Source organism: Falco punctatus (genome assembly GCF_963210335.1).
Source record: "Falco punctatus genome assembly, chromosome: 3".
NCBI classification, from domain to species: Eukaryota; Metazoa; Chordata; class Aves; order Falconiformes; family Falconidae; genus Falco; species Falco punctatus.
Genome location: NC_137582.1, coordinates 43,034,363 through 43,051,339, shown reverse-complemented (window position 1 = coordinate 43,051,339; position 16,977 = coordinate 43,034,363). Strand labels below are relative to the sequence as shown.

Sequence of the window (16,977 nt, the reverse complement as noted above, 5' to 3'; positions counted from 1 at the left end):
GCGGCCGGGCGGCGTGCGCTGGCGGCCGCTGCCAGGGCCAGCGGGTCGCCCTGGGGCTGCGCAGCGCACCCCGGTCACAGCATGTCGCGTTGCGGCCCGACAGAAGCGCCCGAGGGCTACAGCGCGTTGTCCCTCCGCACCGCCGCTCAGTCGGCCAAGCGGTGTTTCACAGGGGCTGGCCCACGAAGGCCTCCGTTGAGGGGAGGCCGCCTGCCCGCTCCCCTTCGCCGGTTAAAGCTGCGGCAGCGCAACCCCGGCCCTGCCCTGCCCCGGGACGGAGGCGAGCTGCTGGCGGCTCCGGGGTAAAAGGTGTGCGGCGCTCCGCCCTCCGGAGCAGCAGGGGGCGCTGCTGGGCGCCGGCCGCCGGTTTCCGGGGAGGCGGGAACGCGCGCGGGACGCGGAGAGAGCTGCGGTCGCCGGTGCCGGTGAGCGGTGCGGTCGGGACGGTGCCCGCAGCCCATGTCCTCCCCCGGCAGCCCGGTCTGCCCGCCTCGCCGCGTGGAGGCCGTGCGGCCGCCTGGTTCACAGCCCGGAGTGGGGACAGCCGAGACGAGCGACGGCTTGCGGGGAAACGGGATGGGCCCGGGAGGCAGCGCAGGGCGGGGACGCGGCGGCCGCGGCCCGGACCACGGTGCCGGGCTTGGGCGTCCCCGCGGAGGGGGGTGGGGCAGCGGGGCTGCGCGAGGCCTTCCGGCGGGAGCCGTTCATTGTGCGGCGGTTGCCTAACTACGGCGCCGCGTTTCTAAAGGGGTTCAGGGTTGCCCGGGAAACGCCGCTGAGAGCGGCCCGTGCGCGGGCGGGCGCTGCAGGCCGCGGCAGAGGCTCAGCCCCGTCAGGCGGAGAGGGACGTGATCTCCCGGCTCTGAAGGTTTTCCGAAATTGGTGTCTTTTTGCATCAGAGTACGTGTCCTGGAAAAGTAGGTAAGCCCGTATGGTGAGGGGAAGTAAGTCGCGGAACTTGCTGGTTGGTTGTTCTGAGGGTTAATTGCCTTCACAGTTCGTAAAGTCGTGTTCGTTTTAGTCAGTTTATTAACGGGTGAGCCTTCGGACCCTGGGTTTTTTTCTGCTTTTTCATATAAGAACTTGAAAGAAAGGAAAGTGGAAGGTACAGGAGGCACGTCTCTTGTCAGCAAGAGCGTGTTCTGTATGCTGTTCACAGGGCTATAGTGGGTCTAGAGAAGCAGCCCGTACGGGCTGTTAGGAGACCTTAGGAAGTTTGGGTGAAACTTGGAAAAATATTCCTTAACGACACGGTTATGTGACCATATGATCTGTATGTACGATTACTGAACGTGGCACATAGTTGCTTTGTGAAAGCACTTCCCTCCTTGCCACCCCTTGCTGCAGCGTGTATGGATGGGAATTGCCATTTTGCCAGTTTTCCTAATGTTATTTTAATATTATGGTAGCACAGAAGAGGTGAAATCTGTCTAATTTTAAATGTTGTCTTGAAATTTTGTGCTGTGTTTTCCTGAACAAGTAGAGGGTAAGAGAAAGCGTAAAAAAGACTGCAGTGTAAGTTGTTTTGTATGATTAAGTAGATAAACAGTACACCACTAGATATAATCCACATGGAAACAGACATGCACTGTTTACTCTGGGCATGGATCCAGTTAAAATCTCCGGGTCAAACTTGACTTACTTTCCTAAATAGCTATATGCTATTGTCTGGTATATTTGATTAAGTTGAAGTCTACCTAGCTGACTATAATTATTCAGAGTTGCTTTTGTAAAAACTTCCCAGTTTAAAAGGAGAAAAAAAAGTTATGAAAAACTGAAATCTTCTTGAAAGCAAAAATATATTTTTTTATTTTATGGGACATTTTCAGACAGCAGTTGAGTGTATAGCAGCAGGATGTTTAATGGAATTTCATTTTGAATAATGCAGTGTTTTAGGAATGCAAATACATCCAAGATTTAAAGATGGAAGAGCTGATAGATCTATACTATCAGACATTTTTTAAAGTAGTAGTCACAAAATGTTATGTTTTCCAAAACCATGAAATATATGTTGTTTGTACCTCGTGATTTGGGGGCATGTGGCTTATTTTTGGGTTTTCAAATGTTTCAAAATCAGCATGTTCTGATTTTCCCTTTTGCTCTATGCACATGCGCGTGGTGCAATGTCTGCAAGCTTAGTTCTGAATCGGCAACTTGTACTAGTAATTGCAAGGGTCTAGAAGGGCACTAAATGCATTCAGACACATTGCTAAACTAGATTTTGTTTCGAATTGAAGTGGTTTTATAGTGCCAGGCTTTACCTTGGTATGTTTGTGCACTCACATGAAGTCAGTTTGGAGTTAACGGTTTGTGAATTCAGCACTCAGCGCCATCACAGAGTTCACTGCACAGCTGGGGACTGCAGTAGCACTCTTTTCAGATAGAACTGTATTGTTTCTTTATTTTTATTGTGATTAGTCACGATCTCTTCACTTGATACAGCAGATGATAAACTTGATTAATATTTGGCAAGATATTTGCTTACATACTGATATATTTTCTGAACTTTATGTATCACATTCAAATTGTCAGTCTTCTGCTTTGAGTGTATACTATTTTTAATTTATTTTCTTTTGCTTTCAGTATAATATACTCTTGCTTATCTTATAAGGTTTGCAGTCATGCTTATTTTAAGAAGATCAACTCAGGCAGAAAGGGTGTAAGACATAAAATGTCTAGCTATTTTCTAAGAGGCATTGGCCACTTTTCCTGGCTTTTTAGCTGTATTAAAGGTATGTTGAATCAACACTGCTGTAGCCTTAGTAGTCTTAGTATTTTGTAAGGGCTAGAGTTGTGAGCTTTCTTCACAGCAATTTAATTGCCTGTGTAGTTCAGCTGCAACTGTTTTGTATCCCGATTTTTAATTTATTGTATTGCTCTTTTGAGCAGTATGTTGGGAGTGCAGAATGCTAGAATATTCGTTGTGTTCCTTGTGCTAGATAGAAAATATACTGCAAATACTCTTTTCTGTATACTGTCTCTCAGAATAAGTTGGGTACCATTCCATTACAGTGATTTGGAAACAGTTTTAGAGCTTATACATGTTACTGTAAGTAGGGGTAAGGAATACAGATGTTACAGCCAACAAGCTTTTGAAAAGACTTCTCACAGCGCTGCCTTCTGTATGTGGTAATTTTCCTCTTGGTGGCTTTGCAGCACTGAGTAGGTGATGAGACCAACTTTTAGATTGTTTCACCCATTCAGAACGGTTTCTTTGTTATTCTTAAGCAACCCGATAGGCTAAATAAAATGTATCAGTGCCTGGAAATTTACCCTCTTTTAGATTTCTTCTATCCTTTAGCAGTGTGCAAAACTAATGGGATTAAAGATTTAGGACGAATCAGATGGAGAAATTTATTTTTGGAATTGATTGTCCTCTGTTACCACTAGGAGTTGTAAATAGGTTGTCCTAGTTCTGCCTCCTCTGTAGCAATACTATAATTTTATATTATGACTAAAAAAATGGTGTTAATGCAAGAAGAAATGTTTAAAAGAACACATTTTAGGGAATATGTCAAGCGGGTGTATTCCTTAAATGAACAGCATGCAATTACTTTATCTGATGGAATTTTGACTTTTTTTCTGTTCATCTTCTAGTAAACATTTATTTCAGTCTCTGGATGCATCATTTTATGTTTACCTATGTAGTATCTTACTCTGCTGGTCTTTGAGATAGTTTTTTTTGTTTTTAAATTCTTTGATCCTTTTCCTGAAGGATATATAAGAAATACATATTTTCTTATATGCTTTTATCATTGGCCAGTTGTTTACTTCATACAATCGGTAGGCTTTAGCAAGATACTGAATTAACTTCAATAAAACTGCTGTACAACCTGTGTTTAGGTACCACATGTGATGGGATTGCTTAGGAACCTGCCTAAGCAATTGGTTTTTTTTAAGTTGTATGGGTAGTATTAGAGGGGTTTGAGGTCATAATTTTCTTCTTGGTTCCATGCTTCCTTTCGGTGTGGAATATAACATACGCATTTTTTATTTGCAGGTTTGGTTTTACAAAACTTCTCCTGAAGTGGAGTTGGTGAAAATTCTGAGTGGAGATTAGAATGGGTAGGCTTGTATGCAGTCGTTCTTTTTGCTTGTGTCTTCCTTCTTTCCATGACTACTTAGTATGCAGCTTTGCAGTGTTTTTAGTTCTGATAACACTAGCCTAACAAAGAATATTCAAAGTCTGAGTGTGTGCCTTAACTTGTGTACAGTTCCATTGTTGTGAATTTGATTCTCTTTAATTTTTATTATCAAGTTATCTAGAAGCAGCAATATACAGTAAATTGCATAAATAAGGTGCTAAAATTTCTGTTGCGAAGGGCTTTCAGATAAGTAGGCAAGATGCACAACTAATGGAAGAGAGGTAAGCAGCTTTCCTCAGTACGGGTTTTCTTACAGAGTAGTGACTTGTCTGATTGCAAGTCAATGCTACCTGATATCCATGATCTTACAATTATTGCAGAATTGTAGCTGTTCTTACTGCCTCTATTTTATTGTTACAAGAATTAATGATACACTGTTGGCTCCAACTCTAGAAATACTATGCATGTATTTTGTGTTTTGGTTTTTTTTTTTCCTTTGTTGTTTTGTGATTTTGGGGTTTTGGTTTTGAATAAGCTTGATGATTTTTATGACTTCTTGTGGTAGTAACAAGCCCAGAATTGATTGTATGATTGATCCTTATTTTAAAGTATATGTGTATTTTGCACTTTTTGTACTATTTTGTCTAACAGTTCTTTTATCCTTTCTGTTTTTTATGTTGTCTAGTTTTGATGTTATAATTTACTTAACAATAAACTTGTGCTAGTGTGTTGTGAAGGGCCATTGGTAGACTTGCAGTTAAAAAAAAAAACAACCCCAAAATACTTTAACCAAGTTAGAAAAAAAAGATTAGAGGAATATCTTCAGTCTTACAATCTGGAACCTTCGATTTTTTTCTCTGGCAAAACATCAAGTAATCTCCATGGATGGGTGGCCTGAGTCAGATGTTTTGTTGACCCAGCAAACATCTCAAGGCTTGTAGTTCTGAAGGGGAAATTTGAGTATTACTTCTGCTGTCTTAAATAACTATAATTGAGCTTTAAATTCTTGAGGTTCTGTTGTAGATGTAGAGGCAATGTCTTTTCTATAAAATGTCTTTTCTATAACCTTTGATATGATGGCAGATGATTTAGACAAACTTATTGAAGATCAGAAGGCTAAGTTGGCACAAGATAAAGCAGAACTTGAAAATGATCCACCTTACATGGAAATGAGGGTAAGAGTATTAAACAGTTTTCCTGAATTTAAACATTTCTATTGCTAGGGTCTTGATATATAAGCTTGCTTTTACTGTGTGCTTTTAAAACTTTATTTGTTGTGGAAGTATATATTAAAGATTTATTTATTCAGATTAATTTCTAACTGAAATACTTGGCATCTGTATTTATGTAGATTTGTAAAAACTTCCTTGCCACCCCGCATACAAATAAGATTTGTATTTTACAAGTGGGAAAACTTGTGAATGGTTATCATTTTTTCTTCCCCCCTCCATAGGGAAGCTGACTAGCAGGCATCTCTGCTCCAGAGCATAGGGCTTGGGGTAGGGATGGAAAGTATAAATATCCTCAACATTTCTGTTATGGAAACAAGGAAATATAAAAGGCAAATTACTTAATCCAGTTAAATAAGATCTGTTCTTATTACAGTTTTCGTATTAGAAATTTTAGTACCTAATTTTAAAACTAGAAGGATTTTAGAATTTGCAGATCACTATTAAGTTGTCTTAATAGTGCCAGTACCTGATAAAAAGCTGTATCTAAATAATTCAAGCTGGCTAAGTGATATGGTAACTAAATCAAGTCCCCAGTTAAAAAAGGAATTTTGATTTGTTTGTTGTTTGACTTAAAGCCCCAAACAGCTTGAGCTTTTAACAGCAATTATAATATTTTTTCACTCCCTTTTTGTTTCATCAGAAGGTTATGAGAATTCATCTTTACCCTTCTGTGGGTAATATAAATATTTTTACCAAGTTATAATAATTCTCTCCAGAAAGATTTATTCACTGGAGAAAGTTAATTCTTAGGGAGCTGTGAGGAACTGGGCTTCCTTTATTTTTGTCTTCTCTGCTTGGAGCAAGTTTAAAGAGAAGGAGACTATTTCCAGCCTATAGTTCAATAAAGTCCTAAGGTGGATGGTGAAAGCATAGTTGCAGGGAACAGATGTGTTAAATTTGCCCTGTAATACACTATAATTCTTTCATTGTTTCAAGCAGGGTGCAGCACATCAAATCAGCCTCCATAAAAAAAACCCCACACAGGATATGTGTAAACTGTGAAACAGTTGTGGATTATGATGTAAATCACAGTTGATATTCATGGAATTATTTAGGTTGGAGAAGGTCATAACATGAAATACATTGAATGTATTGAAATATATTAAACTAATAATCCTGTGTTGTAGAGGAGAACTACTTCTGGCAGTATTAGTGAAATGTATAACTTCCTTAATGTGTTAATCCAGCATCACTTTCAATCTCTTTATTCTCCAATGCTGACAATTATGTTAATGTTGTTCTTATATGTGATATTTCTTTTATCTTGTGATGCAGCAATGCATTTTGCTTTGTTTTCAGAATAAGGAATCAGAAAAGCTTTCTGAGACCAGCAAAATGTTAATCTCCATGGCTAAAGAAAATATACCTCCAAACAGTCAACAGAACTATTACTTAGGTATAGTATATATATTTTTAATATGTCTTTAGATTTAAATGACATTTAATAACCTTTGAGAATTTTTGGAAGGGAATTACTGCTTTGGACTTTTAATTACAAGATGATCATTAGAATTCAAGCGCATACCAGTTCTTCAGTCTTCCACATGTCTTGAGATTGTATGGAATTTTTTTGTAGTTATGCTTTTTTTTGAATAATTAAAATATGCTTATTCTTTTTCTGCTTGTAAAGGTAGCCCCACTGAAAAAAACCCAAACCAAAAAGCTGCTTTCCAGTCCTTGACAGATTATCTCTCCTTTCCTGTTGTATTTGGGTGGAGCAAAAGCTCTGGAAGTACATCTTTCATCCGGACTTTATGGCAAAAGGCTATGTTCTCTGTACTTTGTGCCAGGGAAGTAAGGATGCTTTTTCTTTCAGCCTCTTAAGCTAAAGAGTCCTCGTCCAACTTTGCTCAAATGCACACAGTTACACTAATTTTTCTTTTAAATGTGAAGTGTCTTTTAAATGTTTAGGGATACAGTACTAGACTGATTGTATTGCTTTTCAAATTTTATTATAGTCATTTACTATACAAGGAAAGAACAAACACTTAGTTTTGGTTGAAGTCTTAGCCAAGTAAAATGGTTAGATTTGTTTTGCTGACTGTTGGCTTAATTACAATTTTCTTTAAAAATAGACCTGTTTTCTCTGTGTTCTTTGTGATTCTGTTTGAAAATGTATAATGGTGTTCCTTTCTCCATATTACTGTTTCTTTAAGGTGCTGCCTTTCCTTACGTGGCCTACCATCCCCTTTCTGTAGGCACTACTGTTTTTCCTTAGTTACACTTGTGTAGCTTGGGTTTGTCTTGAGAGCTTCAGAGCTTTTATGTGTCCTTGTTGACAGGTAACTTTTCTTTCAGGTGTAGACACTTGGGTTTTGTGCATCATTAACTTTCATACTGTGCTTACTGTCATGCTGGTGTAATTCTGTAACTTCCAGTGGGAGTAAAAGCTGTCCTTTTATTTTAACGAAGATTCATCAATGGATATTTAGTGTTGTTTACATCAATCTAATCTAATCTATCTTTTAAGTAAGTACTCCTGCTATACTTAATGTTATGTCCACTTTATAATTCTAACAGAATTTGTGACCAGAAAAGTGCATGTCTTAAATTAAAAAAAGGAGCCTGAGCTTGTGAATCTGGAGGCCCAAACTAATATTAGCTGCATAAATAAAACCATGGTTTTTATAAGCATGTTGTATAAACAGAACTTCCAGCCATCAGCAAGGCAAGGTCCTCTAAAACCTTTACAGGAAAACTTCACTAAATATTAGCTTAAGTGATAGCTGAATATTCCTTGCTGCAAGGCTAAATATTGTTCATAATGGCTAAACTTTGTTAGAGGACAGCACCTGAATTAAGTATCTACCTCACATTTTTGGCAGTTTTATTATGATTAGTAGGTTAACCCTGGTGTTGATAATTCTTTGCTTAACTGTGGAAACCTACGAAATGGAAAATAGAACACAGTTAAGCTATTTTAATATTAAAATTATAGCACATGTCATGTTCTGTTTATTATTATAAACTGGACTTAACTGGTGACACTTAAATAGAGTAGTACACATAATAAAGTATTACAGATGAGGGGCATTCAGGTGGTCTTAAATTAAAAGCAACAAGTAGGTATTGCTATGTCATGGTTTAACCCCAAATGGCAACTGAGCACCACACAGCCTCTCACTCGCTCACCCCCAGTGGGAGGGGGAGAGAGAATCAAAAGGGTAAAAGTGAGAAAACTTGTGGGTTGAGTTAAAAAGTTGAATAATTGCAAAAAAAATGGTAATAAAAAAATAACAGAGAGAAATAAAACCCAAGACAGACAAGCAATGCAAATGAAAACAATTGCTTACAACCAAACAACTGATGCCCAGCTGTGTCTGAGCAGCTGCGCGCGACCCCCCCCCCCCCCCCCCCGTTTTATTGTTGAGCATGACATCAACTTTTATGGAATATCTCTTTGGTTGGTGGTTGTGTTACAGATTTGCTAATAAGTTAAGATTGATTGACTTCATTTGATTTTATAAAATCATTTTTAATAGAAATATGGAGGGATAAGAAATATACTTTAATGAAACTTATAGTTGCACAGTAAAAGCTGTTACGAAATCCTTTGTACAGTCCCGTACCAAGGCCAGAAGAATGGGCTAGAATCAGTGTTTAAAACTTAGGTAATAAATGTAGGGTTTGAAAGGTTTCTTTGTAGTTAACTAGTCTTCCGTATGTAGAAAGTGTATTGAAATGTCAGAATATAGGATTAATGGGAACTGGGGAGAGTCAACTGGAACAGCTTGTAGTTACCTGCCAAGAAACGGTGAACTTTAGTAAAAGGTAATTCTGGCAGGGGGAGATTGCGACCACCGACTCATATACCACCTACCCAAATCATACCCCAGACACATTTCTGGACCTTTCTAACCTTTACTGGGCAGAATCGGATATGGGAGGCGAGTATGTTAATGATTTTCGGGAAATATCATGATTATGCATGAATACTTAATGAATATGTATGAATAAGTTCTATATATGGTGTCTGATTTTGAAACTTGCTGTGCATTGATCGTGAGAGGACTCACTCACGCACCCGGCCGTCAATAAAGAAGTGTCTGCTTATCTACATCAAATTGGTGTCGATAAGCTCTTCATTCCAAGATTTCGGTAACAGTTGGGGTCAGCTGTCCTGGCTGTGCCCCCTCACCAGCTTCTTGTGCACCCCCAGCCTACTTGCTGGCAAGGGGGTGTGAGGACCAGAAATGGCCTTGGCGCTATGTAAGCACTGCTCAGCAGAAACAAAAACATCCCTTTGTTAACAACACTGTTTTCAGCACAAATCCCAAACGTGGCCTCATACTAGCTACTCTGAAGAAAACTAACCCCATCTCAGCCAAACCTAGTATGGTGGTATTATAATTTGGGTGCTGAACACATTTGGCTATCAGTAGATGGCTGTTGATATTATTGGCTTGTTCTGCTTTAAAGCAATGTAAATTCCTTTGGATTAAATTAGACAAGGACTGTTCCTTGGTAGCTGCTAAATATGTTCTATGGTTCTAGCAGTAGTGTTGATAATCAGGCTGAATGAAGTTATAGTTACTTCTCAACCTATTAAATGCATGCAAACTTTTATGTAAAAATGCATTTAAAATCTTAACTTTTTTCTAACTGAAAAAAGTTGTCAATGTGATTGTGTGTGATAAACAGAATGTGAAATGGCAAGTGAATTCTGCAAATACAGAGTAAACAGAAGCAGAAAACCGATGAAAAAGAAAGTAGATCTCTTATTCCAGTGAAAGAATTGAGACAAATTGTGCATGGAATTTGGTTGAATGTATATTAACTGAAGTATTTTTGCCTTGCTAGGCTCTCCTAAGTTTTTGCAGTAGCTAGTTTTTAAATATCATTAAATTGCTACTCATAATTGTTATCTCAGTGCTTCTCTGGTGGCCAAATAAAAGTCTTCTATAATAAAATTAACTATAAACCCTCTTTTGTTTGAATACTTCACATATTTGAACAAAAGTACTTGATTCTCACTTTTTTTTCTGTACTGAATTTTACTGGCTTCTGTAAAGTTACTGAATGAATCTTCACTCTGATGTGTTAGATGGTTTTGATTTTTTTTGTGGTTTCCTGTAGTAATGTCATGCGAAAATAAAAGGCAAGAGCAAGCAACTGAAGTGAACCATTTTCCCTTCTGTATTCTATTTCTCTTTACACTTACCCCTTTTTTGAGGGTTGAAATGGCACATCATTTTTTAATGGAACTCTCACCTCATGTGCAAATTTAGGAGACAAGTAACTTGCAGGTTGGAGAAGAAGCTCCCGTGGAGATTTTGGTTAGTAATTGAACTCTGCAAGCTGTTTCAAAATAGTGTATGACCAATTTAATCACGTATTAGGTTCTTTGGTTCTACAGAACAGCAGGCTGACTCTTGTTTAGGCTTGTGAGGGTACCTTCTGACTTGGCTGAAACTCTCTCAAGCCAGGCCAGCTAAGTGTGCGTATGCTAAGTATATTTCAATCTTTTATCTGTTTCAATAGCAGAGTGATTCCCAAGTTACCAATTTTCAGCATTTGTATTATGCAATTTTTACTGTACAGATACTGATTAATGCCCTAAACATTTAAAATACTGGAGTCAAAGTACAGTGCACTAAATTGGAACTGACAAATATCCCTGTCTTCCCTCTTGCTCCTTGCGACCCATTTTACATAGATCACGAGATGTGGAAATGCTTTCAGAGAAACAATAGGAAATTAAAAAACCAAACAGTTGCAGTCTTCTCTCTTGTTGTGTGGTTTTTGTGGAATTCACTAGTGCTCTGTGGAGAGTGTGAGAGTGGCTGCAGAGGTGGGCTTCAGGGGCAGAGGATATTTTTTATCAAGTACTTTAAAATGTATTTTGGGAACCACAAATAACTTGCATAGCATTATATTTTTAAGAGTCCGGCTGTTGAGAGACCTGATGGCAATCTTGGAAAAGTACTAAATGTGTGTTTTGGGTCTACTACAATTAAAAACATTGAGGTGGAAAGAAAAAATTATTATTGTTAGCATATGTTCAGATTTGTTGTAGTTGTATGGCTGCAAACGTATGTTTCACATGCTTCATGCTAAACAAATAGCTTGTTGCTTTCTAGTTGTGAAATATGTTTTCTGTTGTGTGATAAGCACAGCTTAAAATATTAATTTGGAAACTAACATGTCAAAGGAGATTTCCTTTGAAATATACATTGACGAAAGTAGTATGTACAATATTTAGGTTATTTAATACTACTTGTCAAGCTATCCAAATAAATTCAATTTATGTTGCATTTTTTTTCTAGTGGGGAGAAAAAGCTCAAGGACTAGAGGAAAACTAACATCCAAAACCAAATCAATTTTTTCTATGTTTTTCATCCAACTACTCATACAGAGGTGTTTTTTATTTCAGCTGTTTTGTAGTTACTGGTTGCATAGTGAATTTTCTTTTTATTGTTGATGTCTAATAAAAATCCAGATGTAGCTTTTGCAGGTTGTGCTTTGTATTGATACAAAATATTAGAATTACAGTATTTATTAACATTGAACTTTCAGGTGACTATGGCATGAGTTTACCTCTTGGAGAAGAATATGAACGAAAAAGACATAAACTCAAAGAGGAACTTCAACAAGATTATAGGCGATATCTTTCTCAGGTAAAGCTTCTTGTCTGGTTACACTAATTTACTGAGTCTTTTAAAATGACTCATTGTAATTGAATGAAAATTAATAAAATCTGGTGAAAACCTTTATTTGGCAGCATTCATTATGACTAATGGCTGATTTTGAAGACTTGAATAAAAGTAATTTCAAACTGGCCTCACTAGGAAAGGTTATGTATTTTAGGCTTCTGCGGATCTCATTGCCATGAGACTACATATTACTTAGTACATTATATTCTGAATGCTTGTATTTACTTGTGTTTACTTCTTTTTTTTTTTAAAAAAAGAATTTAAAATATCATCTGTTGCTTCCTTAAGTACTTATCTATTCTGTGGTCTGTAATTCAGGTAAGAATATTCCTGTAATTAGTGTGACTCCATTTGACAGCTTCTTTTCAATTTTAGAAATTAAAAAACCCTTTTATACTCTGCTTAGCATGATCTATTAAATGTCACAGTAAATTTAAAATTGAAGAGGTATGCATGAAATGGCATAATCTTGGGAATATTGTGTGTCCCTTCTTAGTCAAATAGAAAAAAAACGTCAGGAACCAAATAATTTCTGTTGTCTGGAAATGCTAATTATCAGTGTATTTAGTTCTTAAAATGAAAGAATGAATTTGCTTTAAGGAAAGAAGTTTTGGGTTTTTTTTAATTCAACTGCTTTTGAATAACAGACTCTTTTTGAATTCTAACTTTTCCCTGACTTTCAGGGTATTTCACAGGCAAAAAGAAAGGTAGGGTGGCTGCAATATATTTTTTTTTCTTCAAATTAGTTGCTTTTTGCCTTGTTTGAAAGCTTTGTGCTCTTTGAATTAAAATAATTTTTTGTGCTTTGTGTGCTTGTGCATGCTGTAGTTACTAGTTGTGATTAACGGCATTGTTTGCTCTCTGCAGAATTACTTATATTTATTGTTTTCCATTAATATGGTTTTAAAATACTTTTTGATTTCTTTTTTCCTTTACAATTGTTGTTCTTGCTGTCTAGTGCTGACTCTAGAGAAGTTTTTCTTTTAGTAGACATTTGCTTCAAGGCTTATCAGTTACATACATGTTATGAGTTCAGATTTTTTTTTCTTGATATGCATACTTTATAAAGCTGGAATAAAACCGTAAACTTTGAAATATTATGTGTCATGGAAAACGGAGTCAGGGCTTCTTGCTTCCCTATTGCTGTGAAATCTCATCAGTGGTGCTTAGGAAAGCAGTGGAGCCAGCACCTGCTGGCCAGAATGCAAGAATACAAGTATTGTGAGGAAAACAGAAGGAAAACTTGCATTTTTGCAAGTATTGTTCAATTACAGTAATTTAAAAATATTTATATCATTATACTGTTCCATATATATAATTTTCAGATTTAACACTCTCCATCCAGGTTGTTCAAATTAAGCAAATTCAGTAAAGGACTGGGAGGTAACATGGTAAAAACACAACCTTCTGGTTTTTCTGGGGCTTTGAATAACATGCATATGATACAAATTAACTATGAGCATGCACTAGAATTCCTGAATAACAATAGCAAGAGCAGATTTAACTGACGACTTAACCTCTAACCAAAATGATGCTTGGATGATTGTTGCTTCTTGTTTAGTTCTAAATTTCAGATTATTTTCAAAGTTAGAATATTAATCTTTCATAATTCTCACCAAAGTACCTAAGCAATATAATTTTTACATTAACTTCTAATATTAATTTAATAACTTAACATCCTCAAGTAAACCTCAGTTTTACAAATTTAGGTTTACCAGTTGGGGTTTTTTTCTTTTTTAATGTAGTATATGTTAGCTATATTAAGCTTGTAAGGCCTGAGGCAGAGAAAGGATAACAATCTCTAATTTCTTTTGCCCACATGAAGAGAGTGCAATTTTTAGCAGCTCTCTTAGTGATATTATTGTGGTTAATACCTTTTTTAATGTTGCTTATGCAGTTTCTGTATCAGCTTCTGACTTTTGGCAAATATGTTTGTAAGATCAGAAGTAACTTCTACAGATGTGTTCAAAGTATGGAAAGAATTACTTAATAATTTGAGGGTTAAAAATTATTTACTTTTTCTAGTAAAAATAACTTATTTCTCCATATTAATCTAGTTGTCTTAGTGGTTGCTTGACTGTTTGCATGATTATTAAATCCCTTATATCTTCTAATGTGTAGTTGTGAAATATAATTCATAATTATGTGGTTTTGTACTGGAACAGGTAGGGCTGTTACCTGTTGACCTGTCTCTAAGCTTTTAAACTAGATTACAATGTAGATAATGGAAGGAAACAATGCTAGTGAAATACTGTAACCCTTCCCCTCATCCACCCATGCCACACAAATAGATGATCTTTTTTATCAAAGGTAATGGAATTTATAAAACAGGTGATTGGCTGAGAATGGGCTGGGAATGCTTTTAGTAAATGATGTATGAAGAAGCTGCTAGATCTGGAAGCTAACGACCTGTTCCAGCATTGGTGTTTGATTTGAGAGGCTGATACTTTGACTTGCTGTGCAGGCCAGTTCCTAAGCTGCAGCCCAGCGAGCGATATGGAGCAACAACATAGTGTTTTCAATGGACAGTTCCGTTCCAAAAGTGACTTGTGGTGACAGATACTCGTGCTTATGCTATTTACAGGAGAATTGAGTAATGGTGGATTTTTTTGAATAAAAGTATTTTTTTTAATATACAGAGATTACCTGATGTAATCCTTGGAATAGTATAACAGGGAAAAAGTGACAAAACACTTTCAAACTCAAGCTTAAAGCTTCACAAAGCCCTTTACTTTCCACATTCCTTGACTTCACTTCATTCATGTGTTCTGAGAATGTCCTACACTTTCAAAATGTGAATGTTATCTTCAGTCTTTATTTCATTAAATTAATCAGATTTATTTCAGAAGATATAATTATGAGCAACCATTTAGCAAGTAAGATCTGGTATTTTAAAATACTGATTATTGTTATTATTTATTTTTAATGTAGAAAAATTATCTGACTGCTGCTGAAGTAGATCCGTATACTCGGGGATTATCTCTTCCTATTGATGAGCGACGATCTGCCAAGGTAAGTATCTGAAGGTAATTAAGTAAGTGGTGTATGAGTTGAAAAGGAACCTGGATGTTTAAGCTGTTACATAAAAAACTATTTCCACTTTAGTTTTTTTTGTTTGGTTGGGGTTTTTTTACACTTGTTTACAAATGAGTATTTTTGGAGGTGGTCATTAGAATAATTTTCAGAAAAGTATTTACATATTTAAAAAATTTTTAATCCTAGGTTACCTGTACTCTTATTTTTTAGATAGTTAGATATGTCTGTACTGATACCAATTTGAGGTTTGCTGCTTTTAATTCACACCTGCAAGGTATTTGGTGTGTTCAAAAGTTCTAGTGATTGTTCCTGGGTTTTTTGTTCAGCAATAAATATTGATCTAATAACATTGGTTTTCTTATAATATATACTCTTCTAATTTGTTACTCTTCGTATTGCAACTTGGGGATAATTTAAAAATTATTTACTTGTAGTTGTTTCTACAGTAATATTCTTATCAGTTCCTATCAGATCTAAAGGAAGTGTGCTTTCTGCTATACACAATTTGTTTTGATGTCTTTGTGTAGGCTTTACCTACCTGCTTATACTCTTGTGATAATTTTTTTTTTTTTTTTAAACCCCAGATAAATCCAGGAATCTAAATAAAGCCGATTTGGTATTTAACATAAAGCCTGCTGTTAGTATAGGAATCTTCCCATTTCTCAATCTTTTTTTGAGAGTACCAGTACTAATGTGTTTTGTGAAAGGAGTATACATTCTCTCTCTATGTGTTTAGCCCCTTTGATCTCCCTGAGGTTTCTTACCAGTTCATGGTCTTGCTTTCAAGTGTTGGAGAAAGATACCAGCCATAACAGTCTCTGCTATTGGAGGTTAGAATATGAAGGTGCAATATGCATATGTAGATTTTCTTAACCTGTGATCCCTTCCTCTGATGGTATGATTCTGTGGAAGCCTGTATCAGCCTTACAGGGGTCACCTCTCCTCCTGCCCTCACACTCTTGGCCTTGTAATTCCCAGTTCCTTTCTTTCATTTGCTTGTGAATTGATCCAGGAACTTGAATTGGCAGAAACATTGTAATTTAGCAAATATTTTTGTTGACTTGCTGAACACTGGTTGGTTGTTAGAATCAGTCAAACCCAAGTGAAGACTGAGAGATCAACTGTGTTGCTGGAGGACTGGACTGTTGCTCTAGGTTTTGTTTGGTTTTGGCTTTTTTAACCTATGTTGTCTTGGAGTGGCATTGTTGCTCTGTGTTTGGGGCTGCCCTGTCACTGTAATCTGGCGCAAAGCTTCTGCTATGGAAAGTGTTGGTCTTGCCCTTGCTGTGCTTGCTCTTGCTTTCTGCCTCTCTTGTGCTACAATAATGTTTGGCCATATGTGGAAGTGAGAATGCAAAGAAGTGAAAACTGCTGTTATGAAAAAGCCCTGAAAACCAAATTATAGTAGCGTTGAAAAAAAAAAAAAAAGAAACAAAAAAAAAAGAAACGGCAAGAATGAAAAGCCCAGGAAGTAGAAAGGACTCCTCAGTGGCAGCATGCACTTTTGCTTAGTTTGTTAGCTTTCAGTTCTCTTGAACTTTGTTTTAACCCTTGAGAGTATGTGTGCTGAAACAGTGAAAGAACTAGGGACATGTCAGATCATTGATGGTTTTATATCATAGCAGCTCAACATTTTCTGTATGAGTGTTGTACTGTTTTTACCCGTTTATTGCTACTGCAGGACCCAAAAGCTGCCAGAAGATGTCACACTATGCCCTGCTAAACAGCATCTGGGCAGTTAATGATTGGAGGTTAACTGCATTTCGGTTTCCTCTGTTAGGTAAAATGAGTAGTCACACAGCATACCCAGTTTTCTGCTGAGTGTTTTGCTACTTGTTAAATACAGTGCAAGTTTCTCAGCTCTGGAAAATAGCCCTCAGCTATCATAGCCGTCTGCAGGTTTTATATTCTCAGTGTCAGAAAATCCATAGACACAAATTTTGGAAAAATAGTTTTGGGAAGCATTGATCT

The 16,977-nt window shown here is 37.1% G+C and overlaps 1 protein-coding gene across 3 annotated transcripts in view; it reads left to right on the top strand.

Moving 5' to 3' along the window:
* Positions 1 to 301: 301 nt before the first annotated feature.
* CSPP1 (centrosome and spindle pole associated protein 1) overlaps positions 302 to 16,977 on the top strand; it is a 63,924-nt gene continuing 47,248 nt past the window's right edge. Inside the window, exons 1-7 of one of the 3 annotated variants that reach the window (XM_080380383.1) lie at positions 302 to 425; positions 4,001 to 4,065; positions 5,169 to 5,260; positions 6,617 to 6,713; positions 11,834 to 11,934; positions 12,654 to 12,677; positions 14,902 to 14,982. In XM_080380383.1, coding sequence (XP_080236509.1) covers positions 4,062 to 4,065; positions 5,169 to 5,260; positions 6,617 to 6,713; positions 11,834 to 11,934; positions 12,654 to 12,677; positions 14,902 to 14,982 — 399 coding nt within the window. In that variant the 5' untranslated portion in view covers positions 302 to 425; positions 4,001 to 4,061. Of the gene's footprint in view, positions 426 to 726; positions 4,066 to 5,168; positions 5,261 to 6,616; positions 6,714 to 11,833; positions 11,935 to 12,653; positions 12,678 to 14,901; positions 14,983 to 16,977 lie in introns of those variants that run through there. The other 2 variants (XM_080380382.1, XM_080380381.1) reach the window with 2 other exon arrangements.